Source organism: Phalaenopsis equestris, unplaced genomic scaffold (genome assembly GCF_001263595.1).
Source record: "Phalaenopsis equestris unplaced genomic scaffold, ASM126359v1 Scaffold000279, whole genome shotgun sequence".
NCBI classification, from domain to species: domain Eukaryota; kingdom Viridiplantae; phylum Streptophyta; class Magnoliopsida; order Asparagales; family Orchidaceae; genus Phalaenopsis; species Phalaenopsis equestris.
In genome coordinates, this window is record NW_018164721.1 from 18814 (window position 1) to 43142 (window position 24329).

The window sequence follows — 24329 nt, forward strand, 5'->3', positions numbered from 1 at the left end:
GAGCCAACCGCCTATTATTTCTATACCACCATGTTAGACAACCATCCGATGAGAGACTTAACCAAAAATCTCATGCACCTAGACAACGTCAACAACAAGTGTCTAGATTTTCAAAAATATTATATACATCAAACAAATAAACAATTGTACCAGAACACCTCTAGAGTTATTCTATTGGTTCTTTCAATATCATAGTACCGGAAGGAAATCTGATGAAAAATCATACATGATTTGAGAGAGAAACTGTTAAGCCAAGCTGTCTAGAATATACCATGCTACTGATTAAGTAGTACGATAAGGTGTAAATATGTAGTGTGAATCATTAACTTTAAGAGTACAAGTGAACCAGAAAACCACAAAGGAAGAAGGAAAAAGAAGATGGGTCACAACATGGGCTTTAGAAGCATAGAAAATGTTTCCTACATGAAAAAGAAAGAAAGAAGGAAGAAAAAGAAGATGGCTGTCTTCACTAGCTTTAGACGCATTTTTTTGTGGCAAGCCTTGTTGTTTGCCAGTGTTTTCTTATTACATGTGGAGAGAATTAAGAAGCCCAAGTGTTCCCTCCTCCCAACCCCCAAAAATAATCCAAAAAAAAAAAAAAAACTCAGCATAGGGGCTTGCCAATAACTACAGTGCCTTTTAGGCCGTACTCGTTAATGCCCATCAACTCCATAGGTTCAAATTAGCTACTGGACCTATAAAATGCAGTTCACTCTGAACTGTGATAGAAGTATATAAACTATCCTGGGGCCATAAAAGAATACACTCAAAAAGTAAGATAGAAAAATACCTGCTCTGAATTTGTAGCCACACCAATATACTGTTCCTCATCACCTAAGAATATCATATCAAGTATCTGTTCATTATAACCAATAAGCCTTCTATACAGGATTAATTGGAATGTTCCATCGGAAGATTTTTCTGGATGGTAAAAAAGGAACTGCCCATCAGCAGTCACACAAAGCAGCCCTTGATTCAGAGGTAGTACAAGCGCTGACACGAACCCCACTCCAGAGTTAGCAGACCCACAAGTTGCATCAGAAGATTTCTGCTTGTAAATGCAAACAGCAGAGCTGTGTGCATGAGAACGAAAACATAGAATATGAGAGTCCAATAGCAAATTGGAGCGTTCCAAAACAAAATAAAATTTTTAATTCAAGCATTCGTCAGACCTCTTAGAGAAGGACCAAATACGTACAAGCCCATCTTCACCAACTGTCAAAAAATAGATAGGGTGGATAGCAACACTCTTCTCCTTATTTAGAGATATGCATTGGCTCAAACAATTTGATATCAAACTTCCACCAGGGACAACGCAAACAGTGTTAACTGTCTCAAACGAGTTATCCTTCTCCTTAATAATTATTGTTTGCCGCCGGATATACTTTTGCATGTCCCATATGGTAACAACCTATCATTGTCTTGCCATGAGTTTCTCGAAATAATCTAAACAGGCAACATAAGGAGCACAATAAACTGCATTCATTTGCGAAGATGAGCACAAAAACTGGTAGCAATTATGCATGTGCTGTTAAAAATTAAACATTGATACACTAAACTGCTCAGAAAAGACAGACAAACAAATGCTTTCCCCGGGCATACAAAAGTAGACAAAGGATAAACACAAAAAAAGATAAAGTAGAAGACAGAAGAATCTATAGATCAAAATTAGCTAATGGAAATAATAGAGGTTTGCTTGAAATATAGTTTGGTACATAATAAGGAATGATTACATATTATTCAAAAATAAATGTATTTATGCAGAAATGCAAAACAATTACTTAAAATAAACAAAAAAAAACTGAGAATCGACATGTGGGTTAGTTTGCTAATTAGAGAAGCAAATTAAAAAATAACTTAAAAAATATAGAATAAAAGATGGTACAGCTCAAAAATCTACAAAATTGGCTAGGCCAATCATTTGCAAACATGAATTGACGTATCAAGTAACTGCACTGTTTTTTGTACGTAAATATTTAAAAACACACGCTTGCTATTTTGCTGCTGAAAATTCATAAAACATAGATGCAAGGCAAGCAACCTGTTTGTGAGAGATTAAAAGATAACTTTTTTTTTTCCATTAAAATTTCATTTTTTAAATAAGAACATGTCACTAATATTTTTTTTAAAACAAAAAACAATGATATTATCACAACGACAACTAGTTTTTTCCAACATATTTTAGGAGATCCCAATATGTGTCTTTGACAAGCCTAAGAAAATGTCCCAATCCATTACAAGGTGGTGTCTGGCCCATGGACCAAATGCTTCATAGCTTGGAGCTTCACCGTTTGCATCCAGTTATGGCAAAGCATACGACCTGTGATATAAGTGGGCCTAAATTAATTATAAAATCTTAAATAGGTAAATCTCCTTTTTTAATAGATAAAAGTCATTTTGACAGAATTTTTTGCCTTAATAGCACCTTAACCAATTAGCCTACCTCACACATTTGCCAAGCAAAATTAGTAATCTCCTGGGACCCCATTTGTCGAAACCCCACTCGAAGCTGTTTCTTGTCTCCCTCAGCTCACTTCTTTTTACGACAGCTTATCAGCCATTGAATATAAATCATATGGTTATTGATTATGTAATTCATTTTAAATGTTTGTTGTTACTGATATTTTTAATCAATTTTTTATTTATACTATATTTAAAATATAAAATTGTTATATTCAAGCATGATGAGTAAAATGCTTCCACTAATGCCCATTTAAGACATTGGTGAATATAAAATATTGATATACATGCAACACGTCCTAAATGAATAAGTGGAATGACACGCTTATGTTGAGATAAAATAAAGCATAAATACTTAAAACAAAAGAATCAACATAGCATGCCCATTCCAAATACCCTCATATGCACTTGAACTTGTAAATGCTCTTATTCGAACTTCAATGATATGCTACTTTATGTCAACTTTTGGTTCACATAGGATACACAAGAAATAAAAATTCAAGAAATTGATTATCATAATCCTTCTTTTTTCATATTGTGTTTGCAAAGGATTGTCAACTAACTCATTGTGCAATTCCAGTATAATTTATTTCCTTATTTGTTTTGTATGGTGTCTTAAGAAAGAAAATATTCTTGCTTATTGGGCGGCTTCAGCCAACAATAGTCCTACCCTTCTCAGATAGCTTGATTAAGAGCAATGTTGCAATGCATAGTGGAAGTGTTGGAGTTATCCAGTCTTATATCTAGACATGGGATCCATGTATTCTATTTGAGGAATAATAGAAAAAAGTATGTTCTCAATCGAATACAAGGATCCTTAGTAAATGCCTAAACTATGGATAGTGCACTTTGGTGCACCACATCAGATGACTGAGAATGTAACTGTTTTTCATAAATATAGCACATGTAAGGATAATCTCATGGTACGCATTACAAATGGGCCACTGTCAAATGTGATTGGTATTGACAACACTTGACTCCATTCTTTTAGTTCCAAATTTAAATTGCAGCTTGTTGCCCATAAGAAAAACTAAAATAGATATTAATTGTGTTGATAAATTTCTCTCAAATATGTGTGTTCTTAGAAACTTGGGATTAAAAAAAATGATTGTCAATGCTGGGTTGTGTTTAGGAATTTATGACCTCGTTTTCACTTTTACTCAAGACCTTCTACATGGCAAGTAGATTCAACTCCTAAATCTTATCCATTTCCTTGGAATATTAAATCTCACTCAATGGTTCCCTGTTGGGTTCTTCGTCCAACCAGCTAAGCCTTCAAACCAATCAAGTCAGCCAAACAAACCAACCAATCCAAAATTATTCAAAGAAACCAAATGAATGCATCACAAGATTAACCCCTAAATATAATGCAATAGTTGAAAGGAAAAATAGGCACCATTTGAAAGTTATTGGATATACTATGTTACCCTCTCATGTTCCAAAATACTTATGGGTTGAAATTATACTCACTGCAGCTTTTCCCATCAATAGAAAGACCTTTCATGTCTAGAAATTCAATAACCCTTATTAAAAACCCATCTCCGCTATTCCCATTAAAATCTTTGGGTATGATGCCATTATTCATATAAATCAACAAGTTTCAAGCAGATTAAATACAAAATATAACATATTTTGTGAATGAGTAAAGTGCCAAAATAGTCCCCTAACTATTTACAAGGGGTCATTTTAGTCCCAAAGTTTATAGAAGTGCCAAATTAGTCCCCAGACTGTTAATATTGGCTAAAATAATCCTACAAATAGACTATTTTAGTACCCATTAAAAAAATTTGGGAACTAAATTGATACTTTATAGACTTTTAAACTAAGATAGCCGCTACAAAAAATCAAGGGACCATTTTGCCACTTTTCTTTTTTGAGAACCAACCTCATTCTCCCATAACTTCTATCCAAGGGAAGAATCTTATCACTCAAGAATATAAACTTTAGACGGAATTCACTAAATCTCAAACTTGTTCTAACATTGAGCCCCTTATCACTCCTATTCATCCTCATAATTCCATCCATTCCATCCTTAACATTTCTAAAAACAATGATTAGAGAATCACACAAGAAATAACCAAGGATATCATTTATTCAAGGAAAAGGATGTTAAGAAAACACAAACCTGACAAGCCAAGCAAAAATCTAACCCGAGTTCAAAAATTCTTTAGACATGAGCAAGTATTGCTCATATTGATTCCATTGAACCTTCAATGATCTTCATCTCCTTATTGCTCCATGATATAAAATCTAATACCTAGTACCGATTACATTTTCGTATCTTACAAAGACAATCAAATAGCTTTCAAACATTTCGGAAGGTTGTGATTTTGAAAGAGATTTGAGCTCTACAAAAAAAATAAAGCTTTTGAAGCAGTACATTTACCAAAGGTAAAAAGTGTAGCCGGCTATAGGTTGGATTTTTCAATTAAGCATAATGTTTGGAAAAAAACAGACATTTAAAGCTTGATTGATTGTAAAAATACATAATCTTACAAAATTGACTATTCAAAATTTGCTCCAATTGTTAAATCAATTCGAACTTTGTTATCTTTAGTTGAGTGTCTCAATTAACAACTCCATCAACTTGAGTGCATTCATCAATGGCAATTGGTAACTAAGAAGGGAAAGTGTATATGAATATTCCTCCTAAACTTTCAATTGAAGACAAAAAAATTGCCAAGCAAAAATCCAAATATGATCTCAAAAGATCTCCATGTGCATGGTTTAAAAGATCAGCAATGGTTTCAAAGAAGCATGAGTTCAATCAATGCTAAGTAGACCACACCATGTTTGCCAAAATCTCTCCAAAAGAAAAGCTAGAGATTCTCACTGTCTACGTAGATAACATTGTTATTACTAAAAAAATGAGAAGATGAATAACGTGAAAAATCTATTGGCAGTATAATATTAAATTAAAGACTTCGGCATGTTAAATACTTCTTTAGAATGAAAGTAGCCCAAACAGTGGAAGCCGTACTTGTCTAAGCAAGCGAGCCAAATACAAATAATTTTTTTAGCTCGATTCATGAATGAGTTGAAAATAAATAAAAGTTTTTACGTTCATGTTTGTCTCATTTTGGCTCGAAATAATTAAAAAATTAAATAATAATATTTATTTTTATTTTTTATAATAATTTTTTTTATGAGTATGTAAAAATTGCTAAATTTTTATTATTACAAAAAAACTTGGTGGCATATTTATAAAAAAAATATAAATTTAAGAGTTAGATTTGTAAATACATAAAATTTGGGTGGTATGTATGTAAATGTGTTTTTTTTGTAAATGTAAATGTGTTTGAATGCTTGCGCTTTTGAATAGGGGCTTGCGCTTCCGCATTCCGCATTCCGCCTTCCGCAAGCAGCTCGTGCTACAAGAGCAAGGGAAAGACGGGTGGAGTGGTGGACCGCGCATTTCAGGACCTTGCTTTGTAAGAAATGCTTTATATTGCAGCAACTTAGCATTTCAAAATAAAAAATAAAAAAATTTGAATTGTGCGGATGTGAAGAATCCCACATGTGTTCTGTAAAAGAAATTTATTTTTAAATTTAATAATAATAATTTCATTAATCATATTTTTTTTTTAATTTCATGAGTTGAATGAATTAAATTTGAGTTGAATTGAATACGAGCTTAATTCGAACAAATTGAATCAAGCTGAACACAAACATATTATTTATAAGTTATTTCGAACATGAGTCGAACACAACAACAACAAGTCTTTATCCCACTAAGTGGGGTCGACTACATGAATTATTTTTCTCCATTGCGTCCTATTGAGTGTCATATTTTCATTTAATTCTAATAGATTAAGATCATTTTTATACAATACGCCCAAGTCTTCTTAAGTCTATCTCTGTCTTTCTTAACATAACTTGAATCTAAATAATATACTCTCCTGATCAAATCATCAAATGGTCGACATTTAATGTGACCAAACTATCTAAGATGACCATTTCTAATTTCATTTCTAATTTTGTCCACTACTTACACCAACCCAATCACGGCTATATTTATCTCATATTTTATCTCTAAGTGTCAAGCCACTCATCCACCTAAGCAGTTTCATCTCAACAACACTTAAACTTTGTTTTATGCTTCTCTTACAAAGGTCAACATTCTGTGTCATAGAGCCTTACAGGTCCCACCATCATCATATTAAATCATCATCATATTAAATTTTCCCACCATCATCATATTAAATTTTTTCTTTCAGTCTAAGCGGTATTTTTCTATCACACAATAGGCCAGATGCATTCTTCCATTTTAACCAACCAACTAGAATGCTGCTAATAACATCCCCATCTAATCACCGTCACTTTGAACAATAAACCCGAGATATATAAAAAATTTGCATCTAATAAAGATTTGATCACCTGTAGTTACAATTCTACCACTATAGCTACTACTAAAATTATATTCCATGTATTCAATTTTAGATCCACTCAAACGAAGGACTTTAGACTCAAATGTAGATCTCCATAATTCAAGTATTTCATGAACTCGTTCTCTAGTTTGATCCACAAGAACGATATCAACAAAAAGCATATACTAAGGTACATCCTCCTATAAATGTCCAATAAGAGCATCGTTAACTAAAGCAAAAAGATATGGGCTTAAAGCCGACCCCTGATGTAATTCAAGTGGAATATGAAAATATTTGGTCAATCCTCCTACTATTCGAACACAAGTAACAGCTCTAGTATACATATCTTTAATGACTTGAATATAAATCATATCAACACATTTCTTCTCTAAAACTCTCCAAATGAATTATTTTGGAACCTTTTTGTATCCTTTTTCTAAATCAACAAAAATATATATATATAGATTCTCCTTATTCTCTCTGTACTTCTCCATCAAACCTCTCAATAGACGTATAGCTTTCGTGGTAGACCCACACGGCATAAATCCAAACTGAATAAGAGAAATATTTGCATCCCATCTTAACCTATGTTCAATTACTTTCTCTCATAATTTTAAAGTATGACATATCAACTTAACTCTTTTATAGTTTGCACACTTGTGCATCCCCTTTATTCTTAAAAATGGGGACCAAAATACTCTTTCTCCTCTCCTCAGGCATCTTTTTAGTTCTTGAAATAATGCTAAAGAGTTTAGTTAGCCAATAAACTCCTAAATCTCCTAAATACTTGCATACTCAATTGGGATATTATCAGGTCCCACAAATTTTACATCTTTAATTTTCTTTAAAAACCCCTCAACATTTTTTTTACTAATGTGACGGTAAAAATAAAACGTTCATTATTATTAATGATATTAAGATCACGAAGTTCCGTCGTATTTTTAAAAACTTCATTAAAAATTTTATCAAAATAGTTTACCCACCTATGTTTAATATATTTATTTAAAAGAAACATTTTTTTTTTTCATCTTTAAAACACTTTACTTGAATTAAATGTTTAATTTTATTTTTTCTTTGCTTGGCTAGTTTATACATATATTTTCACCATCTTTGGTATATAGTCTATTATAAAGATCAGTAAAAATAAAATTTTTAGCATCACAAAATTATACTCTTAAACACCTTACGGGCCACCTTATATTTTTCCTAGTTTTTTAAGCTTTTACATTTAAACCAATTTTTATAACACAACTTATATTTTACCTTTTTTTGCACAATATTATTCTACCACCAACTATTTTTATTTATAAAAAATTTTCCTTTTGATTCTCCAAATACATCTTTTGTCACTTGTTTAATAGTATACTTTATCACACATAGAACTCGCTTCTTCATTAACATCTCAAATCTTGAAGTTTACTAATAAAAATAATTTTATTTATGTCTTTTATGTATCCTGATCAAATTCTATCGCAATGTTTCCTAGCATTTTTTATCTTACAACTTTTCACCTTAAAATTCAGAAGTAATAATCAATGTTGAGTAATCAAATTTTCACTAGAAACGACCTTACAATCTTTACATTCTCGACGATCTCTTTTTCTTATAAAAAAATAATAAATGTGTGTTCTATTAGATCAATTCTTAAAAGTAATAATATGCGCGTCTCTTTTCTTAACTAAAATATTAGCAATAACAAAATCATACGCTAAAGTAAAATTTGAATGAGTCGAACACAAATAATTTTTGGGCTCACTCATGTTTGGCTCATTTACACCCAAAGCCGCTAAGCACTCCTACGGATCCAATAAAAAATTAGGTCTATAAGGAGAAAGCCCGCTAATTAATAAAGTAAGATATCAAAGACTAGTTGGAAAATAATCCTAAAATCCAAAATAATAATCAAGAATATCATTTATTGTACTCATTTAAAAAAAAAATTATGATTACTGCGGGTTTTCAATTGACACAAAGTGTAATTATAGTTTAATTTATTGTCTTATCTTTGATATGGTGCATTAGGATGGAAAGCTAGGCTACTTGCTCGGCTAGTTGGACTGGTCATTGTCCTTTTCTAGGTGGCTTAATCAGAAAGTAGCATGTATCCTTTTTCTAAATCAACAAAAAATATATATAGATTCTCCTTATATGTATAGCTTTCGTGGTAGACCCACACGACATAAATCCAAACTGAATAAGAGAAATATTTGCATCCCATCTTAACCTATGTTCAATTACTTTCTCTCATAATTTTAAAGTATGACATATCAACTTAACTCTTTTATAGTTTGCACACTTGTGCATCCCCTTTATTCTTAAAAATGGGGACCAAAATACTCTTTCTCCTCTCCTCAGGCATCTTTTTAGTTCTTGAAATAATGCTAAAGAGTTTAGTTAGCCAATAAACTCCTAAATCTCCTAAATACTTGCACACTCAATTGGGATATTATCAGGTCCCACAAATTTTACATCTTTGATTTTCTTTAAAAACCCCTCAACATTTTTTTTACTAATGTGACGGTAAAAATAAAACGTTCATTATTATTAATGATATTAAGATCACGAAGTTCCATCGTACTTTTAAAAACTTCATTAAAAATTTTATCAAAATAGCTCACCCACCTATGTTTAATATACTTATTTAAAAGAAATTTTTTTTTCATCTTTAAAACACTTTACTTGAATTAAATGTTTAATTTTATTTTTTCTTTGCTTGGCTAGTTTATACATATATTTTCATCATCTTTGGTATATAGTCTATTATAAAGATCACTAAAAATAAAATTTTTAGCATCACAAAATTATACTCTTAAACATTATACTCTTAGACTCCCTACGGGCCACCTTATATTTTTCCTAGTTTTTTAAGTTTTCACATTTAAACCAATTTTTATAACACAACTTATATTTTACTTTTTCTTGCACAATATTATTCTACCACCAACTATTTTTATTTATAAAATTTTTTCCTTTTGATTCTCCAAATACATCTTTTTTCACTTGTTTAATAGTATATTTAACATCTCAAATCTTGAAGTTTACTAATAAAAATAATTTTATTTATGTCTTTTAGGTACCCTGATCAAATTCTATCGCAATGTTTCCTAACATTTTTTATCTTACAACTTTTCACCTTAAAATTCAGAACTAATAATCAATGTTGAGTTATCAAATTTTCACTAGGAATGACCTTACAATCTTTACATTCTCGACGATCTCTTTTTCTTATAAAAAAATAATAAATGTGTGTTCTATTAGATCCATTTTTAAAAGTAATAATATGTGCGTCTCTTTTCTTAACTAAAATATTAGCAATAACAAAATCATACGCTAAAGTAAAATTTGAATGAGTCGAACACAAACAATTTTTGGGCCCACTCATGTTTGGCTCATTTACACCCAAAGCCGCTAAGCACTCCTACGGATCCAATAAAAAATTAGGTCTATAAGGAGAAAGCCCGCCAATTAATAAAGTAAGATATCAAAGACTAGTTGGAAAATAATCCTAAAATCCAAAATAATAATCAAGAATATCATTTATTGTACTCATTTTTTAAAAAAAATTATGATTACTGCGGGTTTTCAATTGACACAATGTGTAATTATAGTTTAATTTATTTTCTTATCTTTGATATGGTGCATTAGGAATGGAAAGCTAGACTACTTGCTCGGCTAGTTGGACTGGTTGTTGTCCTTTTCTAGGTGGCTTAATCAGAAAGTAGCATCGCAATGTAGTGCACATGTGTTGGTGTTGTCTCGTCCAATATCATGACCCGGGATCATTGTTTTCAATTAGAGCAATAAGAAGAAAAAAAAAGATCTGCTCAGATTTCAGATTTCAGCAGCTACATTATGATTTTTTAGTAATGATGAAAATGCATTAAACCTTGCATATGCTGACAATAATTAATAAAGGGTTTTTATATTATATTCAATGCTCCAAGACTTCGCTATTTCAAAATAACAAGCTTAGAAAAAAATAGAAGGAAGATGGCCAAATACATTATAAATCAGCCAGTGGAAATTATTTGCAGCATGAAACAAAATTCAATTTGCCTCACCCCTCCTCTTTCTGCAACAAGCATACTCCTTCCATCCTCAGAAATTGCCAAAGAAGAAATACGTGAAGTATCACTCTCCTTAAGTACTGCAATGCGCTTCTTGCTTTCAAGATTCCAAACCAGTACACTCTCATCATCACTTCCTGAAAACAACTGAACAGAACAACAGGCATTGTTAAAGAGATCAAATTCTCATAACAAAGCAAATAAAAAATAAAAAATAGCCACTATCATACGATCCAAAATATTTCAGACAATTTTTAAATCATTCCTTGCAGTTCTTTTTGCTCTGCCTTTTCTACAAATCCTAAACAAGGCGAAAAAATTTCAACACTTCCTAAACATGTCATCATCAACTACACAGTATCTTATCTAAATTATCTTCTACATTAATCCTAGCAAAAAAACTCCGTGCTTTTTTTACCATTATATCATTAGTTGTCAAATGTTCTCAATCTATTTTTACCACTTTATTAAATTTCGATGATAGATAATAATTCCATACAAAAGTAAATTCATTCTCAACTATTCGTCACTCTGGGATTAGCAGATCCATAGCAAGGCACTCATTCCCGCTCATAAAAATGGCTTCAAAATCGTTGCAATAGTAAAAAAGTTTAATAGTAACATACAGACTGCAATCTTAATTACATACGGGATGCAATCTTAATTTTATCATCATATGGGAAGCTTTATTATATGCTAAGGATGAAAAAATCTGTAAATATCAAATATGTACAATATAACTCATCCCTTCATAATAACCCTGTGGAAGTAGGTGTTTCCTATTTAGAGTTGTCCTCGTTTATTTTTGTATTATTATTGTAGTTCTTTCCTTCTATGTTGGCTGTGATTTGGTAGGTTATAATTGTGGGAATTATGCTTGCCCTAAAATCTACTCTTTATATAATGAGAGTTGTAATTTGAAGATTAAGGAATAAGAGAATTTTCTCTCTCTCTTTATCCTTTGTGGTATTAAAGAATAAACCCTAATCTCTTTTGTCATACTGGTTTCTTCTTCGAACAATTCGCCCATTGCCTTCCCTACATCTCTAGGTTTTAATGTCTCTGTCGCTGCCTTCTCTAAGTTCAAATGCATCTGCGCTGAGTTCGAACATCTACAACTTATCGATGCCTTTTGTAAGTTTGAATACATTCGTCAATGGGGTTCGAACACATGATAGTCTCAAGTTAGCGATCGAACCAAATCGTCTCAGTGTCGCTATCTTCTGCTAGTGCATGCCCCTCCATAATATTAGATCATCTTCACCAGTTTTTCACCTGATTCTGTCGGACTCCTCTACTAAAATACAGACCCTCGGTCACAAGGATCTCTTTTTTCCTCTTAGTTTGTCTTCTATCGAAACTTCCTCTGACAAGAACTAGCTATTCAGTAGTCTTGCCATGAAACATGCAAAGGTTTAATGACAAAGTATGGATCTTATGGAATGAAATTATGTTGTTCCGCCTCGAAGGTTAGTTGTGACTCAAAGGCCAAAAGTTATGTCCAACCAGTATCGAAACTCAACCTTTATCACAAACCATAAACTCAACGGTCGTAACTTGCTTCAATGGTCTCAATCCATGGTTATGTATTTGTGCAAAGAGAAGAGAGGAACATCTTAAGGGAGAGGGCGCAGTTCCTGAGCTCACTGATCCTAACCATTGCTCATGGAAGATCCAAGATCATATGCTCATGACTTGGCTGATCAATTTTATGACCAAAGAAGTTGGAGAGAATTTCTTACTTTATAGGACAGCGCGGGGGATTTGAGAAGCAGCATGTGAGACTTATTTTAATACAGAAAATACCACATATTTATTTAAGATTGAGACAAAAATGCATGCGCTCCAACAAAAAGTGTTACTCAATACTTTAACACATTTAGGGGTGTAAACGAGCCAAACACGAGCGAACCCAAGCTCAGCTCGTGTTCGACTCGTTATAAAATACCATTGTTTGTATCTTGCTCGTTCAAAGAATGAATGGAATGCAAAGATAATGAGAATAAATGATAGGTTTTCAATCATAATATGAATAACTCAGTCCCTTTAGGTACCAACTCAAAATTAAAGAAAAAACAAGCTTAGCAACAGATTGTCAGGATAACAAGACAATTTTTTATTGTAATATTCACCAATAAAACACTATGTTAAGACAACAATTATAATCAAGTACAAATTTCAAAGAGTTGGACATGAAGAAGTAACAATTCACTGGCAAGGCATTAACATGAACGTTAATAAAATAGTCAAACTGGGTCATAGAAGATAAGAAAATTTTGTTTTCTTCCTGTGTGTGCATGAGTAAATAATGTCTCAAAATCAATCATATTGTCAAAAAAAAATGCATGAAAGAAATGGAAGGCCGATATCTATCGACAATTCAGGTTCATTCAAACAAAAAGAGACCGAAGCATAAAACATAAACACATCTATGACAGTTAGCCACAACTATGTATCTTTCTTTCATGAGAAAGAAGTGTACTTAAAAAACCATACATAACAATCAAGTAAATGCTGAACATAGTTTCTAAACTTTTTAGGCTTGTACATTTTAATCTCAGAATTGTCTAAGTTTTCAATTTACTCCCTCAACTCACCTAATTGATCTACCATCATCTTTGCTATTTCATTGGATAAAAATGGAAGGTTCTCATGAAAATATTTTGGATTTATAGGGCCAACTGCACTACTGGAAACCAGTTTAAACGAATGAATGATCCTAAACAGCCTAAAATATATTCATGTGAAGCTTTTCTCCACCACTTTCTGTCCAGAAAAAAAAAACAGAGCTGAATATAGTAAATTTGATGAAGGAAGGTTCTCATGAAAATATTTTGGATTTATAGGGCCAATTGCACTACTGGAAGCCAGTTTAAACGAATGAGTGATCCTAAACAGCCTAAAATATATTCATGCAAAGCTTTTCTCCACCACTTTCTGTCCAAAAAAAAAAAAAAAACAGAGCTGAATATAGAACCAAATGATTTTAAATTCAGTGAGCTAAAGGACCGAATTTAACACCTAAAAAAATTGTTCACTTGCTCCATACCAAACATATAATCTGCATTCAACAACATTGCAAAATCAGGTTTCATATATATCAAATTTTGATGTTTGTTTGGGGATTAAATTAAGAAAAAATATAAAAAACGCACATACAAACATGCATAAATTTAGTAAAGCTCAATTTTACAGGAAACATACCAATAAATGTTTTGGATCTGGATGGAAAGCAATGCAAGTCACAACACTTGTGTGGCCTCTAAAGAGATGCGTGCAAAATCCTCCATCAACATCCCAAACACGAACGGTTGTATCTGCTCCGGCGGTAGCCAGCAATCCTCCTGAAGAATGACAAGACATGTTTGTCACTGGACCATCATGACCCTACCAAGGAAATGGAAAATTACATTAACTAAAGAGTTATGACTGTAAAAACCCTAGAGGATTACTTTTCCTTTCATGTCAAAAGAAGCAATAGCTCAAAATCATCCTCAAAATAACAAAAGAAAGTATGTTGCACCTTGATTATAACAATATTTCATGATGCACAAAAGAACAAGAGGAAGTACACCTTGATTATAATAATATTTCATGATGCACAAAAGAACAAGAGGAAGTATTTTTCACCTTGATTATAACATTATCTCATGATGGAGAATTTCAATTTCCATAAATTCCTGGACTCCAAGCAAAACGACATGGTGTTTGGAAAAAAATATGACATCAAAAAAAAAACAAACAGCAATACAATATATGATAACCCTTGATAGCAAATTAGCAACAGAAATAATTACACAAACATAATCCAATTGAAGTATAATGGATGTAGCAAAAAATATTTAACACATGATTTTAGCCTTCTCAAAGCATATTTCAAGAGCTCATCACAGTTAATATTCCTTCTGTCATGCCGATGCTACTTTAATATCTCTAAGACTCCTTTAAGAGGACATCGAACACTGAGAAAACCATCAACAAAATTCAGTTTATTTTCCAGTTATTCTTTCTAAAATGAACAAAAGTAAATAAGATTATATGCCAAAAAAATATCGTGGTTGGTGAGGCGAAATTCAACATTAAAAAACGTTTACGCTCGTCAATTCTTGTGTTTGACAAATTAAATCAATAAAAATAGAACAAAGTTGTCCTAGCACCAGCCATTTTAACAACCTGATTAGAACAGATATCCACTCGCCTCCCACCACAAAACCATTTGCTACAACCAATAATATGGATGTCACAAATTACTTCTATTGAAATTACCTTCCAAGACCGAATGCATTTGAAAGAAGAGAGGTCCCACACGCGGATCAACCTGCTGTGACTCGCCGAGAAGAGGAAACGATCGTCAGGGCTGAGGGTTAGAGCAGTAACTTCCTCTCCGTCGCCCTCGAGGGTCTCCCGCACAAAAGAATTGGTTGCTTCTATGATATTGATCTTATCATCACAAGCGCAGGCAATGAGAGAGCCGTCGGAGGAAACGGTGTAGGCGCCGCCGGCGTAGAATTTCTGCAGGAACCGTGAACACCGGTAGTTCTTTTTCAGGGTTAGCGATGGAGGCGCCGTCATCGTATAGAGTGAGACTTCGTTCCCGGTGTCGAGCGCGGATAATGGCGGGAGAGCGAGGGTTTCGGATCTTCGAGGCCGATAGACAATTTAAGGGTTTTGTGGGTTTTCCAGTTTTCCTTGCCACTATCTAAATAGTTTTTAAATAGTTTTTAAAATTATGTATCTAAATAGTTTTTAAAATTATGGAATTGATATATTTATATTTGTCACGATCAAATCATTGTGAATTTGAAAAATAAAAAGTATGGGATGTGATTTTATCTTGACCTTTGATATTTGAGTAAGTATTTTAAAAATGGATGAAAGAGATTGCTTGATTTATGAATAATAATGTCAATAATTTTGAGATATTATTTAAAATTTATTAATATTTGATTTTCAAAATATTAAAATTAAAATATAAGGATCACATTGTAATCATTTTTAAAATAAATTTAAATGTTGTGATGACCTAAAATCTATTGCAAAGTCCCTTCATGGGGTTCCCATTGGCTCATATTTATCACGCTGACATGAGATCTCGTGATATGGTTGGCTGCTCTTACTCCCAGTCCTCAATCTAACACTCGTTGTTGAGCAACTTTTTGTCCACACTGTAATCTTCTTCTTCCTCATAACTGCATTTTTTACACTCCTTGACGAAACATTTCTTCTCAAAGGGAAAATCCCCATGCAAAGCCCTTGTATGAATTGTTTTCATCTTATTGTCTTCTCCTTCACACCTTTTTTTTTCTTCTTGTGGTGGACAAGTCTTTAAATCACCTTAAAAAGCTTTCTCCCATGGTAAAAGAAGATTTAGAAGAACCAGAACAATCATTTTTAAGTTGGTGATGGACAGTGAGGCAATCGCATCGCCAACGTAGGAACCGACTGGTTCTCTTAAACCGTGAATGATTTTTTGTCCTTCTGGTTAGACAAGCGGTTCAAGTGATTCTACGTCGATTCGCTGCAAATATGGTTCTTACATCTACGTTTAGGACTTATTAAACAATCACATCATATAACATGTCCTCAAAAGGAGTTCGCTTGCTTCTCTAACCTGATTGGCCCAACATAAATTTCTATTTAAATGCTCGTCTAATGCGCTTAAGGTATTAGAAGCTTCCCTAACCCATATGAGAAATAAGTTATTTGTGAGTATTTTTTCAGCTTTGTAGTTGAACATCTCTTTTCTTTTCCATTCTAGTGGCATCCTCGTCACATTGTCAGGTATAAATTACAATCGAAGCTCTTCCTGCCTACACAGGGTCATAGGATTAGAGTTTCTTTCTCTTGAACTTTAGGCTATTGTGGTTCCCATGAACGACACAATTTATGGATTATTGACAAGAAGATCTTCGGTTGCGTTGGGTCGGCTACATTTACGACCGGGTTGGGGTAGATTTTGGGTCCCAATAGCTTAAGATGATGAATATGTGCTATTCTAACCTGACTTTCCCCGATTGGGATTGCTCTACCCTTCCATTATTATACCCACTTTGAGCCATGTCACTCATTTTGATGCTTCGTTATGTTCTCTCATAAGCAGGTATTGATTGTAGATGGGTCGCTACCCATTTGGGATATGATGATTCACTCTCTACCCTTATAACTCGGTGAGGCCTTAGAAGCATAATGTAAACCCTATGGGGTGACTCAGTTATTTCATAGGTCCCGGTTGTCGGCAAGCATCCATCCATATGGGATCGTGAGACTCACTCCCTGCCCATATGGATCGACACGATCTTTGAAGGCATTAGGGTGCTCTTGTGATAAAACCGTCATTTGTGACAACCTCTACAGTCATTATGCAAGCGTGAGTAGTATTTTTTTAATCGAGAGTTTTATTTCACATCCTCTAATATGTAATTAACCAAAGTAACAAGTTCATTTGAGAGTTGTTCTTAACCCTATAACAAAAACACAAACTTAAATCTTTGGTTGTGGGGTTCTTCTGTAGGGTCAAATTCATGGATTTGCTCCAAGGTATATTCGATCTGATTTTTTTGGATGTACGATATTGGACTATCACGCGAAGTTTACTTTACGATAGTTTTTCGTTTCTTTCTCTTGTTTGTCTTTATTGTCGTATATTCATTCTTTTATGTTTCCTTTCCTTAAGATCATTCATATAATTCAGAGGAAATATTTACTTGAAAAATAGAATTATATGGCAATAAACGATTTGACGAGTCTTGAAAAAAAGAAGACGAAAAGATTGAAAACACGAGTTATCACCGAATCTGTAATACCATGTGTTCGAGGTATGTTGTTGGTAATGTTAAGAACACTCTTTTACTTTATATGCAGGAGACTTTGTCGCTAAATAGGGTAATACATTACTCCACAGGGAAAGTTTGTCGTTACTTCGCAAAGTTCATTGACATTGGTGAGCAGGGATTGGCCAGCGGTGGTCGATGGCCAACAAATATGGGGACTAGAATTTATCCCCCGATCTTCAATCCAAAATAACAATGAAATAAACTATTTATCTTCCTCCATCTTTTTCCTTCAAGTGAAAAGAATGAGCCTCTTTATTGGCATTGAAGGAGGATCATTTTCATCGTTTGACAAATAATCACCATAACAAACAAATTGAACGACCTACATTGATTTTCCTTAATCATAAGAGTTTTTTTGATGATCTAATTGCGTCAATGACCTTAGAAGTAGGTGATATTGAGCTCATTGAATTACTCTAATTGAGATGCTTCATTTGTCTATAGACATATCAAATTTGTAGTTCATTTATCCACCCTAACAACCAACCAAAAACCCCAAAAGGGGATTAACGATCCATCTGATCTGAGCGTGATTTGAGTCGAATTGTAATTATTACATCATTAGTTTTGTCTCATCGGATCGTTCTGTTTGACCGTAAGTTTATTGAAACTGAAGCGTTGGATGGTTTTTAACTTAGAATCAAAATGTTTTTTCATCTGATCTGAGCGTGATTTGAGTCGGATTGTAATTATTACATTGGATGGTTTTTAACTTAGAATCAAAATGTTTTTTTACTAAAAAATGCCTCAAAATTTGTGATAAATGAAACTTTATTGATGACACATTACTTCTAAACATTGCATCTCAACCATTATAGAAATATTCATGCAGTCACATTCACTTTTTTTATAGCCGCTAGCTTGTCTATTATAGTAGAAATAAATTTTCTGAATAAAATTATTTTCCAGATTATATAAAAAATATGAAGAAAAGAGGTATCGAAAGGTAAAAACATAATAAAATGAGATTTTAGGCGGCGGTGTTTTCTGCGTAATATTTTTGTTTTGAATTATTTATTTATTTTTTTGATTAGCCGGGCGTGATACTCGTTTCCAAAAAAAAAAGAGGGGCCATCTTTGCTGCTCTTTAAGAACCGCTTTTTGATTTCCCTAGTCCCATCAGCCGCTGACGTTGTCTACAGAATGCCTCTTTTAAAAGTCAAATAACACCGTGACACCAATGCGCCGTTGTTTCGAGTCACCTCCCGCCAGTGGTACGCTGAAAAGGACTAGCGGTAAGCAACTGAAGCGTGACCGCATCCCTCTCCATTTTTTTCACCGGCTTTGTCCTTCCCGAGTTCATTCTTCTGCTCCGATTCTCTCCTTTATTCGCTCTGTTGCGCAGGAGGACGGAAAACCCTAATCTCTATGTTTATTCCCTGGTATGCCCTAGCTGAGGAATCATACTTCTTATTCTCGTCGGGTTGGCTTCGTTAATGTCGTTTGTTCTTGCAGGATATTGGAGATCGAGGTGGAATTGGCCTCTCTTCCCTGGATCTTGTGCAATCCATGGCGGAGTCCCGGAGATTTAGCATAGGCTACGCGCTCGCTCCCAAGAAGATACAAAGCTTCATCCAGCCCTCGCTCGTGAATCTGGCCAGGGAACGCGGGGTTGATCTCGTCCCCATCGACACCAATCGTCCCCTCTCGGCGCAGGGACCTTTCGATTGCGTGATTCATAAAATCTGTGGCGAGGATTGGCGGGAACAGCTCAAGGAGTACGCCGAGAACAATCCTTTTGTTCCCATCATCGACCATCCGGATGCCATCGAGCGGCTCCATAACCGAATCTCGATGCTACAGGTTGTTTCCGAGCTGGAGATACCACAGGAGAAGGAGACATTCGGGATTCCGAGCCAGATCGTTGTTTACGATTCTATGTTTCTTTCGGATTCGAGAGCCGTTGCTGCCTTGAGATTCCCTGTCATCGCGAAGCCTCTCGTGGCCGACGGTAGTGCCAAATCCCATAAAATGTCGTTGGTATACCACCGGGATGGACTGCTGAAGCTGAAGCCTCCGCTTGTTCTCCAAGAATTTGTGAATCACGGTGGGGTCATCTTCAAGGTCTACGTCGTCGGAGATTATGTTAAGTGCGTGAAGCGGAAGTCTCTTCCGGATGTTTCTTTGGAGAAGTTGGACGGCGCTGAGGGTTCCCTGTCGTTTTCTCAGGTATCTAACATGACGGCCCAGGACAGAACCCAGGAGGAATACTATGAAAGCATGCGACTGGAGGCCGAGTTGCCGCCCCTCAGTTTTCTCACGGATATTGCAAGGGGTCTGAGGCGAGCGATGAGATTGAATCTTTTCAATTTTGATGTCATAAGAGATTCCAATTCTGGCAACCATTACTTCGTGATTGACATAAACTACTTCCCCGGATATGCGAAGATGCCGGCTTATGAGACGATCTTGACTGATTTCTTTTGTAAAATTGTTCATAAGAAGACTAGAGAAGATGACGTGAATGTTGCTGTCAGTGATGATGCCAATGAGGCCAAGCTTCGTAGGAGTAATCATTTTGGCGGCACCGAGGTTATCGGTAGCAATGGTTGAGGACTGGAGAATGGCTACAGGCTTCTGATATTCTTTTGCAATATATTGAAGAAAAGATAGCAAGAATACTACATGAGGTTGGAGTTATCAGTCTTGACTGTTTACATAGGTTGGTTGGTTTGCGGTTATTGCTTTCTTGATGACTCCATTTGGTGTCATGAAGATAGTGCACATTCTACCATGCTGATGATAGGTAACCTTTTTTTCCTGATTTTAGGTACTTTGATTGCTGGGAGTTTTGGCGGATAGAGTTCGAAGGATATGCATTACACGCCCCAATCTATTCTAATCACTGCCTACATTGCTTTTTTAGTGCATGTATTTTGTTACATTTACAGTTACCTTTTGACTGCTATGAAGGCATATGGATTGAATCAAATTTTGTTGATTGTTGCCTTGATTCAAGACGCCTTTTCTGAAAGGAAAACCATTTTCTGGACGGCTTCATTGAATTACTGAACTATTATTGCTTAGCTGTCTTCTGCCTCTATAATTCATTTCATTTTTATAATTTGCTGAAAAACTGGCCTCTTTCTTCCTTTTAAATTTATTTCTTTCTTATAATTTGCTGGCCTCTTGCTATATATCAGATCTATTAGACTATTTTGGAGCATTTACGGTATAATCTTATTGTTGTTGCGAGATCTATAGATATATCAGTTGATGTGGTATATATATAGATCAAACAGTAGAATGATCAACGAAGCGAAAAATAAAACGAGAAAAATTCACACAAAAAAACAGCAACACAATGTAACACACAGATTTACGTGGTTCGGAAAATTGCGTACGTCCACGGAGTTGCAGAAGATTTTCCTACTTGAGGAGTTTACACCAGTCGATCAATTAGACTTACTTGACGAATTTACATCAGTCGATCATCTCAACTTACAAGAGGAATCTCTTACTTCGTCTCTTTCTGTTATTCTCTCTCTACTCCGAGATACACCGAAGAAACTCTACATCGAGATACATCGAAGAAACTCTACACTAAGATACACCAAAGAAAAAACACGTACAAGAGAAATAAACCCAATTTCCTTCTGCCATAAGCCACCAAGAAGAAGCTTAGGGAGAACAATCTTCTTCTTCACCGCAAAGAACTACCTATTGCACTTTCATTCCTTCTATCCCGAGGAAGCCCGAAGAAGAACACCGTGACTTCTCAACCCAAGGAGAGCCATTCGAAGCTTTAACAGGAAGGAACAAAGGCATGCTTCGCTTCGCAACAAAGGAATGCGGGAACGGTTGGCGCCTACGGTTCCCAAATCAACGCCAGGCGGGAACGGTCGCGGTTGTTTTGCGATCGAAGCAGGAGCGCGGAGCTGGAGATCGCGATCGAGTGAGCAGAAGCGGGGGATCGGGCTCCACTTCTAACAAATCTCCCACTTGGAGACCGGTACACAAACTACAATATCTCATTCCTCAAACTGATTACCTCCACCATGAATCCTCTAGTGTGAATCCTCCACCTTGAATCCCCTACCTCTGCAACTCAAAGTCTCTGTCTTCACTCCAGAAAATCAACTGAAGCTGTGCACAACTTCAGTTTCTCAAGTGTAACACCCTCAGTTAACATATCAGCAGACTTCACATAGCTTTGTACCTCCAAGCTATATATTGGGTCACTCTTGTCTCTTATTACAACTCCAACTGCATGAGCAATATCCTGCACCTGCCGAAAGCCTTTTTTAACTAGTCTAGTCTTGTACCTCTTACTGACATCACGCTCAGTCTTCACCTGGTATACTCACTTGTTGTGCAATGCCTTCTTCCTTGGTGGAAGTTCTGTCAGCTTCCACTTGCTCGAACTTTCATCTTGCAAGATTTCTTTATAGCTCTGTGGTTCTTCAACATCTGTCTGTGGAACAATAGGAATGAGTGTCTCGGATCCACTTTCCTCTTCACTTCCACTGCCCTATACTATGGCCTATGGTAGATTTTCTACCACATTCAAAGCCCCTGAATCCAATATCAAGTCTTCAACATAATTATGAACTGTCAACAGCAGTGCATCCTGTGATTCTTCAGATACCACATTTGCGCTATCATTCTCCATCTTCTTAGGATTCTTGCAGTTCTTCTTTATGTGGCCAGTCTTGCCACAATTACAGCAGATTGTCTGCTTACTAAACTTTGATTTTGATCTCCCTATTCTCAAGTTTCTGTCATATTATCTCCTTATGAAATCAACATTCAGTGTCGAACTCGAACCTGAGACCTCGCCAGAATCTTTTCTGCGAACTTTCTCAGTCAAAATCAAATCACGAATATCATCGTATTTCGGTTTAGATTTACCTGCAGAACTGCTAACTGCTATCCTCATAACTTTTTAACTATCTGACAATGAAATCAACAAGATCAGTGCACATATCTTATCATCAAAATCAATTTCCACAGATGACAATTGATTTGTGATAGTATTGAAAATATTCAGGTGTTGAGCAGCAGAAACACCTTCCGCCATCTTCAAATTAAATAACTTCTTCATCATGTGCACCTTGTTATTCGTCGATGGTTTTTCATACAAATAAAACTGTCATGAGATCTGCAGTCGTCATTTCTTTGACGACTATGTGTGCAACTGACCTCGATAAGGTCAATCGAATAACTCCCAGAACGTGTCGATCCAACAAATTTCATTCAACCTCATTCTTCATTTCAGGTCTTTTTCCCAATAACGAAAGATGAAGTTTATTCTCATAAATGCAATCCTCTATCTGCATTCTTTAATAATCAAAATTTGTGCCATCAAATTTCTCGATCCTTGAAACCTTCATTTCATCTACAACTTCATCTACAACCATCATTCTTCCTCAGATCCGAAACCACGCTTTGATACCATCAGTTGTTGTTGCGAGATCTATAGATATATCAGTTGATCGATCGACGAAACAAAAATAGAACGAGAAAAATTCACACCAGAAACAATCAACGAAGCGAAAAATAGAACGAGAAAAATTCACACCAGAAAACAGTGACACACCGAAACACACAGATTTATGTTGTTCGACAAATTGTATACGTCCACGGAGTTGTAGTAAATTTTTCTACTTGACGAATTTATAACAGTCGATCACTTCAACTTATAAGAGGAATCTCTCACTTCGTTGCTCTCTCCACTCCGAGATACATCGAAAAAACTCTACAACGAGATACGCCGAATAAACTTTACACCGAGATACACCGAAGAAGAAACACGTACAAGAGAAATAAACATAATTTTTCTTCTGCCACCAGCCACCAAGAAGAAGCCTAGGGAGAACAATCTTCTTCTTCTTTCTTCTTTACCGCAAGGAACTATCTCTTGCACTTTCCTTCCTTCTATCCCGAGGAAGCCCGAAGAAGAACACCGCGACTTCTTAACCCAATGAGAGTCATCCAAAGCTTTTATCACGAACAGGAACGAACGAAGGGATGCTTCGCTTCGCAACAGAGGAAGGCGGGAGCGGTTGACGCTTACGGTTTGCGAATCGACTCCAGGTGGGAACGATCACGACTGTTTCACGATCAAAGCAGGAGCGCGGAGCGGGAGATCCGATGTTTCGCGATCGGGTGAGCAGTAGCGGGGGTCGGACCGGGCTCCACTTCTAACACTTATGCTGCTTATTCTCATGTTTACATCCTCTATAATTGCTTTGAAGTTCTAAGGGCTCATATTTACAAGTGAATTCAGTATCTGCTGAAAGTTTGTGATTGCAATTCAATTTTTGATGGAGATAATTGATACATTGCAATCCTTTGTTATGTCTTATTGTTTTCTAAATTAGTTTGTATTGGAATATTGAGATGTGCGTGTTAAGGAAGAAGGTTAGCGTGAGAATTTTTTATGTTTGCCTTGTAGAGAGTTGTTACAAATTGTTTCAAATAAATTAAATGCATGGTAATTTACTATTTTTTTGTGCTGCTTTTGCTGTAATGCTGGCAAATTAGACATTTTAGCATTTAGCATGTATATCCACTTGGTTGGATTTGGTTTGCAGACATTAAATTTGTAGAGCAAAAGATTTGCCGTCAATCATAATGACCTTAAGTAATTCTGTTAAACA

The 24329-nt window shown here is 35.1% G+C and overlaps 2 protein-coding genes across 2 annotated transcripts in view; one reads left to right on the plus strand and one right to left on the minus strand.

The window, feature by feature from the left end:
* Window positions 1-15586, minus strand: part of LOC110024929 (transducin beta-like protein 3) — a gene marked incomplete in the record, with an annotated part of 31146 nt that extends 15560 nt beyond the window's left edge. Inside the window, 5 exon segments of the mRNA XM_020725126.1 lie at window positions 791-1073; window positions 1173-1411; window positions 10889-11041; window positions 14099-14281; window positions 15161-15586. Coding sequence (XP_020580785.1) covers window positions 791-1073; window positions 1173-1411; window positions 10889-11041; window positions 14099-14281; window positions 15161-15466 — 1164 coding nt within the window.
* Window positions 15587-18892: 3306 nt separating this feature from the next.
* Window positions 18893-20746, plus strand: LOC110024926 (inositol-tetrakisphosphate 1-kinase 5). Its single transcript, XM_020725123.1, has 3 exons — window positions 18893-19109; window positions 19183-20389; window positions 20498-20746. Exon 2 carries the CDS (start codon window positions 19237-19239, stop codon window positions 20278-20280), a length of 1044 nt encoding a protein of 347 aa, XP_020580782.1. The 5' UTR covers window positions 18893-19109; window positions 19183-19236; the 3' UTR covers window positions 20281-20389; window positions 20498-20746.
* The last annotated feature ends 3583 nt before the right edge of the window (window positions 20747-24329 follow it).

Bases quoted from the DNA above. Each gene is read 5' to 3' on its own strand.
- LOC110024926 (XM_020725123.1), top strand. From the start codon at position 19,237: ATGGCGGAGTCCCGGAGATTTAGCATAGGCTACGCGCTCGCTCCCAAG.